The sequence below is a fragment of the Ipomoea triloba genome, chromosome 8 (genome assembly GCF_003576645.1).
Source record: "Ipomoea triloba cultivar NCNSP0323 chromosome 8, ASM357664v1".
Classification (NCBI taxonomy): domain Eukaryota; kingdom Viridiplantae; phylum Streptophyta; class Magnoliopsida; order Solanales; family Convolvulaceae; genus Ipomoea; species Ipomoea triloba.
In genome coordinates this window covers 13585598-13595361 of record NC_044923.1, presented here as the reverse complement: position 1 = coordinate 13595361, position 9764 = coordinate 13585598, and the positions used below count along the sequence as shown (strand labels likewise).

The window sequence follows — 9764 nt, the reverse complement described above, 5'->3', positions numbered from 1 at the left end:
TAACTATTTTTTGGATTAAATTGGAATTCGCCTACTTTACTTCATTTAGTAGTACTGTATACATATGGATTAGTTCAACTTGAAAGCAACTTTAATTTCACTTGAAGAATTTAAGAATTCAAAAGTTGGGGAAGAAGAACACCTTAGATTGTAGAAGAAAGAAGAAATGGATGACGCTGCGTGAGGGTTTGGATTTAGGAAAGGATTAGAATTTTAAATTCCAAATTTACCCTTCAATTATTAATTAATTTTTTCAGTTTTCCGTTAAATCTAACAGAACATTAACACCAGGGACTAAAAACGCCACTTAGGTCATAACTTAGGGACTAAACTCGGATACGGTTATAACCTAGGCACTGAGTCTGCACTATGGTAATAACCCAGGGACTAAAGATGTCATTCTCCCTAAATTAAATAACTATTTAAAAATTTAAAAATAAAAATACTTTAAAAAAAAAAACAAAAACAAAAACAGAAACCCCTCGCCGGCTTGTTTTTCTTTTTCTTTTTTAATGTTTTTATTTTTAAAATTTTAAATAGTTGTTTGGTTTAATTTTATTAAAGTAATATTTCTAATTTCAATACTTTTTTTTAAACTCTAATTTCAATTCTTTTTTTTTTTTGAACTCTAATTTCAATTCTTAATTTTTTGTGTAATTAAATTACATTTGACCATGGTGGTGTAAATAGTCATATTTATACTCTAATTGCTATTTACACCACCTATACAATTATTGAAATTTGTAATCTTTTTAGAATTCCAAGATTATTTACACTAAAGGTGGTACAAATAGCAACACATCTTTCAATACATAAACGTGAGTGAGACTTGCCCGTAAGGGCAGTCTGAGTGGCAAGACCAAGACGCTCGCGGCTGTGAGGTCCTGAGTTTGAAACCGTCTATGGGCAACCTAGGCTAGTTAACCCCCTTTGCGAGGGTTTACTCACATACTCGGAAGAGGAGTGGGCAACCTAGGCTAGTTAACCCCCTTTGCGAGGGTTTACTCACATACTCGGAAGAGAAGTGGAGTTTGCCTCGATAAACCCAATAAACTGAGTGAGACTATAAAAAGTGAAGTTTTAAAGCTTTACGTATTTTCTCATTAAATTTATTCCTTTAGGGCAAATTATACTATGGACCATGGTCCACATTACAATGTGAATCATAAATAAATATTATTTTTAATATATTGAAAGTTCATTATTTGTGTACTGGAGATTCATTATTGATAGTACATCAAATAATGAACCTTCGATACACAAATAATGTATTTTTAAAAAATGAACATTCAATGTATTAATTAATAATAATAATAAATGAACATTCAATGTATTAATAATGCAATTTTAATATACTCTATTTATCCCATTTGTTTTGTCTGGTTCATTTGACCATGCTTGACTGAAATTATTTTTAATTTAATTTTTTATAATACTAATTTTAATATTAGTATATAAAATTTATATATTTAAAAACTACATTAAAGTATTATTAAACACACAAAAAATCAAATTTAAAACAATTAAAAATACTGAAAAAAATAAGCAATAAAAAAATAATTGATTTGACCAATAAATGCAAAATGAGATAGACTTAAATAAAATGGCAATGCAAAATGAACGGGGTCCACCTTATAAGGTGGATTGGTATAATGATTGCAAGTATTTATAGGGAAAAAGAAAATGGCAATGCACTAATCCCTCAAGATAGGTGTCTTATTTCTTGTAGGAAAACTACATATTTTTCCTCTTTTGATTGCCCAATAGAAAGTACACAACATTTTCAACTTTAATTAGAAAGGTAATATGAGAAAATAAAACTATTTATGATATTTACTTGGAAGAAAAAAAAAATTGGGAGGGACTAGGGAGTCATCATCTGGCATTGAGATCCAAGGATGGTGTGAAAAACTTTTCTCATCTCAGTTGTGGCATCACCAGCAAGTTCCGACTTTGTGCGCCAAGCAATATGCTCGTCGGGCCTCACTAAAATGGCTCCCCTGTCTGTCATCTTGCAGACACCCCACCAAGACGACGAATTTGGTGGTCTCTTAACTTCCAAAACGTCTACGAAATTCTCCCAAGGTAACAATGCAGCTTTGCTTCTGTTGGCTCCCGCAATAGTTTCTCCTGGCCACATGACGCATACCTTTAAAGGAACTTTACAGTCCTCAGCAACCTGGAATGCCGCTAGAGCCAAATGGTAGGATGAGTCCACTGGTGCTATAATGAGAAGAAACTCGACCTTCTCTGCTGATACAAGGTCCAATGTAGAAAATGTTTCCTGCACATAATATCTTATCCCATAAGGCATGTGTTGAAATTGAGGGATTGAAAGGCTGGCGGGTGGAGAATAACAACCATCCGCTAGTTAGGTGAAAGCAAAATATGTGAGAAACCAAAGAAAAAGAGAACAAAAAGAATATATTATAATGAAAGATTACAATAGATTGTCTCTCTGTGTATTCTCTAGTTCTATCTATATAAGGATCCTTAATAGGAATAGAAAGCTAAGACCACTCCTACTAAGAGTTTCCTAATATTCAACAAAGGTTTCCTAATATTCAACAGTATGTAAAGATGAAATAACCTCCATTTAAATGTAAACGTGTGAGAATTTTATAAACTTCAAGAGCCTGAATTTCCACATCTTGCATTTAACAAAGTTAAACCCACCCCTCCCAAATGCCAATACAAGCTTTCCCTTAGGAATGAAAGAAAAGACGTTATTAAGAAGTTAAAACAATACCTTGCTAGGTGGATTTGAAAATGGTCTAACATTTATGTGTGGCAACCTTGATCCCGGATCCGCTGAGGGCACAAAGTCCCTCCTTCGTCCTGTGGGTGCTTCAGGTTCATGCAACAGATTATCACCATTAGACACCAATGCTCCTTTGAGATACCTAAATTAGAGGAAGTAAATTAACAGAAAATTCAGTTACCCACAAAATTAGGCTTGAAATAAAGAACTATAAGCATTAGAATTTAGAAGATGCTTGAATTTGGAGTGAATAGATAAAACAAATTTGTTAACTGGATCAACTTGATATGCATAAAATCAATTCAATATAGGTGTCAATAGCACTACCTGAAACCAAGATCCTCAGCTGGGAACTGGAGCTGAAGGCTCTGTCCTTCCTCAAATATTTCTCTTAGTCTGGCAAGCCTAGCAGATCCAAGCGGATTATTCGGATTTAAAACAATATCAGAAAGCTGTGCACGGCCTATGCTAAAAATTCCGTCTAAAATAGTCTTTTGTACTCCAGATGGTAAAATGGAACCAACGGTGTTATTAAGAGCTTGATGCACTGCAAGGATATTGATACATTATCATGATTCATGACTATATTACAGAGTAAATTAGCTCACATGTATTTAAAATGAAACATGAAGCATCATGCATTTTACCTGCATTTGCAATAGTTGGATCAAGACCAAGTGCAGCAGGAACTCTCATTGCTGCTTTAAAGTTTTGAACGCTAAGTATTGTATTAAAAGTTGCAATCTAAAAGTTCCAAGTATTAGTATATGAAAACCACTAAACCAGAAGTAAAAACCTATCAAATTGCAGAATGGTAATGAAACCACATGTCCAAAGGTGGAGGGTGAGGGAAATTTAAAGAACTAATTAAGAAGTCAGAAAAGCAATACCTGTTTACGTTCTGCTTCATAAGTGGAAAGAAATGATGCAGGAGCAATACCCTTGCTAACCAAAGCTAATTTCCAGGCAATATTATGAGCATCTTGAATACCGGTATTCATTCCTGAAATGGTAGAAAGAATCTCACAGTGGCTCCCTTTCATCATATTGACAATATATATATATCAGTCCGCATCCTATTGTGGTTGCTTATATGGATATCACGAAACAAAGCTTTAAACAAATATAAATTGATCAAGCATCATCACCATAGGGAGAGTATGGTTTTGGTTTTGGTTTATGTTCATTGGTGTATTTACCCTCCACATAATAGACACAAATGATTCAAGTCTCTTCTATTATCTCTCTAAGATTATGGTTTTTACACTCTGCCTGAAAAGAAATGTGAACCTGCCCTACTGCTGATTCAGTCCAGAAAAAAAGGAATCTTAACAATAATGATTTGAGCCAAATTAAATAAGGCTAATTTTAGTAATCCAAAACCTTCACAACCTAAATGGTACCAAACAAAATTTGGCAGGCCAACCAAAAAAGACAAACTGATACACGAGAGCAGTTGCCTACCAAAACCTCCAGCAGGAGGAAAACGGTGTGCAGCATCTCCAGCAAGAATTATTCTGTTGCCACAGGACAGAAACTTCTCAGCAACTTCAGCATGCATTACCCAGGGCTTTATGTCTATCACTTTGATGTCTGCAAGCTCTTTACCAACCAAATCGTAAATTATTTTATGCATCTGCAGCAGTATTTTATAAGAAACCAAGTATCCTTAAAATTTCATAAAATGCAACTAGATATTGAAAGAAAAAAAATAAAATGTTGTGTATGATTATTTTAATATGTCCTGTGTACAAAACAACTCAGCAAGCAGAGAAGCATACCTCAGAGCTGAAGTCTTCAAGCCTTTGCTGAGGTGGATAAAACGGTATCTATGAATTTCAAATAGAAGTACAGTAAGTTTCCTTCTTCTATACATTAGAATTACAAATATCACAACAATCCCATTTTGATACATACCTGCAACACAAATTCCCCCTGCTCAAGATTATGGGCTACAAGAACACCTATAGCTTTTTCATTAAATATGAAAAACAGCATCCCAGGTCTCTCATTAATGAGATATTGCCCCAGTTCTTGGCTCATAAAGTGGACACTGATAAGTTTTTGTAAGTTCTTTTCCCCTTTCATATTTATTCCCATAAGCTTTCTGGCTGTACTTGCAGCACCATCTGTACCAACAAGGAACTGACACCGGATACTTTTCTCTGAAGACTTTCCTTCCCCAGGGAAAGATGCAGTCACAGTAATAAAATGATTGCTAGGATTTATTGCTGTGCACTCATGCCCCATAAGGAGCTGCTTCTCCGAAATAAAGCCATCATTCATGCCAAACCCTTCATAGTTCCTGATATGAAAATCAAGTTCCTTTAGCTGCTTAAGCATCAATCTGGTCAATTTGTACTGTGAGAAGTGTGCAACAGAGACAGGGCTCACAATATGATCGAAATCTGAATAAAAGAGAAGTATATGAAACTAGCACAACAAATTGCAGTCTCTCAAGCAAGCATGTAAAAGAACTGTCTTCCACCAAGTTACTCATAGATTATGTGACAAAAATCAGTTCAATGAAAATTACATCAACACACCAGTTGCAGCATTTGTGCTTGTTATTCGAATGCAAATTAGGTGGTTCGGTACTATATTCTACCTTCAGGTTGCATATGATCAACTGAGCCAAGAATAGGACCCGTGAGAGATGTACAGTATATGAACTTCCTCCAAAACTCTACTGGTGGTTGAGAACTCAGAATCTCTTCTGCTAGGCCATCCATTTTGCGAAACACCTATCAAGAAATTCTACCATCAAAACAAAAGTTCCATTTATCCCATGAATATTCGATAGAACACATTCCACATAACAAAAAAACCAACCTCCATTGATCGATTGTTAATAAAGTGAGCTTGAGGGTGGGTAGAAAAGACCTTGCTCTTCTCCAAGACTGCACATTTCACACCTTAAACAGAGAAACGAACAATGTAATTTGTTATAAAAAATAAAAACCCAAACACCAAAAACCAATAGAAATGGAATTTGGGTTCACACAATAGAGAAATCTAAGAGCATTGAATACACAGAATTTTGCAAAGCTCCAAAGGGACAGTCAGAATGGTGATTTAAGATAAGTACCCAATTTAGCGAGGAGTATAGAGAGAGCGAGCCCAACTGGGCCGGCACCGATTATCAGAACGGGCAAGATTGGATCTTCGCCGTTTATTGAATGCGAATTGGATAATGCTCTTTGTTGAGTGTCGTTGTGCTTGAAGGACAGATAAGTGATTCTTGTACGGGCAAGGTAGAGATTCCGTAAGCTTCTTCTCCCTGCAAGTCCCAGTAAAAGAAGGGAGGTCGATTGGGCCATGGCGTTCTAGGATCGTACAACGCAAGCAAGCATAGAACAGGTCCTACAAACTAGGTTTAAAATGGTTCGCTAATCTCGCCGACAAGACTGCTTATCGTGTGTCTCCGACTCCGATGCTCAAAGATGAAGAGCAGCCGAAATGCTCCGAAGGTCAGCGACAGCTAGCCAGCCAGACTTTCCGATGACTTCTCTTTCTATGTTTTACTACCGGGGGCGGGTAGCTTAAGGCCCTGTTTGTTAAATAATCCTCCAATTAGTCAATTTTGACTTAACAACGAGTTGTTTAGTTAATAAGCTTTTTGTAACTTAAAATACTAAAATTGAAACATGGCCTAAATCTGAAAGGTTGTTAAAATGTTATTAACTATAAATAAGAAATATTCAGATATACAGTACTCTACTAGTGAATGTAATAATAAATTAATACTCTCTCTGTCCCATTTTACCTGTCCTATTTACTATTCATTGGTCAAATCAACTCTTTCTTATTTGCTTATTTTCTTTAGTAATTTTTTATTATTTTTAAATTTAATTTTTTTTGTTTAATAGTATTTTTAATGTAGTTTCTAAATATATAAATTTTATATATTAATGCTAAACTTAATATTATGAAAAATTGAATTAAAAATTACCTCAGTCAAGCATCGTAGACAACCATTATGGGACGGAGGTAGTAATAAACATACCAATGACTAAACTAATAATACTAATCTTATCTTACTATCTTATCTTATCTTATCTTACTATATACATCTTATCTTATCTTATCTTACTATATACAATAGCAAAAACTTTTTGCCAATGATTACTTCCCGCCCGCCTAAATAAAACGGCAACGTTTAAAGACTAGAAGAAGCTGTTATGACTTTTGCTTTGTTCTCTGATATTGTTATTAATATTCATTGGAAAATGTTCACAGCCGAATCATCATTTATTTAAAATTCATTGTCTATTCATTCCCAATAATGAATTTATTACTTTGCCTGTTCATTCCCAATAATTAATTTATTACATTATATTTATACATATATTTGAATTCAAATGCCTATCAGAATATAGGAATAAGAAAAAAAGATATTAAAAGAAGATTAAAAAAAAGGATATGCACAGTCGCACCAATTAATGGGAAACACCTGTACAGTTCACTCTCCAATAAAAATTAATACATAGCATTTAATACTGTAGCTATCTAATTATCTGGCTATAAATAAATCGTGCAAACTGATGAAAACAAATTGCTCAAACGATCTGTACTGCTAAGGAGAGCAATCCAAGTTAGGCTGGTCAGAACATATGAAGTTCATGAGATCCGTGGAAGCACCCCAAGCAAGAGCAAAGAATGCCTTTTTTCACGACAATGAGGTGAAGTTATTATCATATTTTCACATATATTGTTCCTGGATCCTTATGATCTATAATTCTATATTGTTTTTTTTTTCTTGAGAAAAAAATAAGCTTGAGAAACTGCAGAACATTAGATATTCACTACCCATAAAAATATGTAAATCCAAATTCGTGGGCAAGGAAAAGAAGCTTTAAGGTACCATGAAATAATACATGTTGCTTTAGCTTTAAACTTCTTATAATGCATTGACTTTGGTTTTATTTTTTAATGATTTTGAGCTCTGCTTTCCTTATGTGGCTAACTGCTGCAGTACAAACAAAATCAGAGACAAAGGTATGTTATATCAACTTTCCTTTCTACATAAAATCTAAGTAAAGATGTTGGAGTGTATGAAGTGTATTTTCACATGTATTGTTTCTGGATCCTTATATGATCTTTATTGTTTTTTTTTCTTGAGAAAAAAGTAATCTTGAGAAACTGCAGAACAGTAGATATTGACTACCCATAAAAATATACAAATCCAAATTCGTGGGCAAGAGAAAGAAGCTTTAAGGTACCATGAAATAATACCTGTTGTTAACTTCTTATAATGCATTGACTTTGTCTTTATCTTTTAATGATTTTGAGCTCTGCTTTCCTTATGTGACTAACTGCTGCAGAACAAACAAAATCAGAGACAAAGTTGGTTATATCAACATTCCTTTCTACATAAAAGATAAGTAAAGATGTTGGAGTGTGTGTGATGTGTCCTTACAGCTAAGGATGGATTCAATTACAATGTATGTAATTTTATTTGAGTTTTAGGTAGGTTTTCAGCATATTTCAGGATATATGCTATGTAATTGATGGATATGTGCTTTATAAATGATGCCTCCCATCACCTTATTTGGTTATATATTAAAGTGTCAATTTATTTTAGTTTTCTAATTGTACATTTTCAAATGAAAAAATAAGGTGTTTGATATATGAAGAGTACCTTATTTGTAATTAAAACTATAGGTTAATGATTTAAAACTATTTAGGCTTTATCCTCATATCCCCATCTGTTAAATTATATGAATAATAAATTACAATCTGGCTAAGTTTTTTTATGCATTCACCATTAGGTTAAAGTAATTACATTATTAGTTTTTTTTCCCTCTCGCCATTATTAATTAACATGCATAATTTTGGTTTTTGGTTTAATATATGTTGTAAGTTAGCAAAAATAATTTCTATATAAATTGATATAATTTAAATTTAAATAAACAACCAATTTATAATGAAGATCATACTTAAAATTATTTATAAGAATTTTCTGCATGCAATAAAAGTACTCATTAACAGGGAAATGCACAAATGGATTTTCTGCATGCAATAACAGTACTCATTAACAGGGAAATGCAGAGTAGCAACTATGTTGACAGCTATTGGAAACCATTATTTATATTCTAACAATTGAAAGCAAGGTGCTGAACAAACTAAAAATACATAAATATTTTGCTTATAAATTTTTGGGTTGAGAATTACCATTAAAACACAATTTACAAACTAAACATAACAGATAAGATATGTTATATTTTGACTAAACTAAAAACAGATAAATGGAAGAGACATAAGAAAATCGAACATGAAAGTGATGAGGGCAGAGAGCCGTAGACGCCGACGCCGATGTCTGTGGAGCGGAACCGGTGATGCTACCATACAGAGAGATTATTCATCGACGGTGGAGAGCGGAGTATACCGAGAGTGGAGAGCCGGACACCGGCTTGGCGGAGAGCGGAAGATGCTGAGGGCGGAGAGCGGAAGCGCAGAGGGCGGAGTATACCGAGAGTGGAGAGCCGGACACCGGCTTGGCGGAGAGCGGAAGATGCTGAGGGCGGAGAGCGGAAGCGCAGAGGGCGGAGGAATGGAAACGGAGAGAGTGCGAGACAGGGAGAGACGATGACAGGGGTGAGAGGCGGAGAGAGTGCGATGGGTACGGGCTGCGGACCGAATGGCTTTTAGGGTTAGATCCAGAAATGTTTGTTTGGGGAATTGGGGGTGAGGGTAGCAGAGAGAATGGGTGTTAGTTGTATATATATATATATATATGGCTTAACATATAATATTTTGTAAAAATTTCTTTTTAAAACATAGGATAAAGATTATCGTTTACATTTAATTTAGTTTTTTATAAATAATTACTTTATAATAATGTATGTTTAAATTAATTTGAGAACCGTCATTAAAAGTTTAAATTTAATTGTAAAATTTAATTATTTGTATTACGATTCAATATTTTAATCTTAATCAAATGTATTATTCATTGTACATTTTAAAATTATCATAATATACTTAATTAAAACTTTTAAAGATA

General features: G+C 34.0%; 1 protein-coding gene across 6 annotated transcripts; it reads right to left on the bottom strand.

The window, feature by feature from the left end:
• Positions 1-1610: 1610 nt before the first annotated feature.
• Positions 1611-9471, bottom strand: LOC116027200 (2,4-dichlorophenol 6-monooxygenase). 6 transcript variants are annotated; one of them, XM_031268676.1, is made up of 13 exons: positions 9036-9471; positions 7997-8079; positions 5850-6311; positions 5594-5676; positions 5370-5505; positions 4679-5169; positions 4543-4590; positions 4226-4397; positions 3652-3764; positions 3409-3505; positions 3089-3308; positions 2750-2903; positions 1611-2284 (listed from the first exon to the last, which is right to left on the bottom strand). In XM_031268676.1, exons 3-13 carry the CDS (start codon positions 6079-6081, stop codon positions 1865-1867), a joined length of 2166 nt encoding a protein of 721 aa, XP_031124536.1. In that variant the 5' UTR covers positions 6082-6311; positions 7997-8079; positions 9036-9471; the 3' UTR covers positions 1611-1864. The 6 variants fall into 6 exon arrangements, with proteins under 6 accessions (XP_031124536.1, XP_031124537.1, XP_031124538.1 ...); XM_031268677.1 differs by having other exon boundaries at positions 7997-8076; XM_031268678.1 differs by lacking the exon at positions 5850-6311.
• Between the last annotated feature and the right edge of the window lie 293 nt (positions 9472-9764).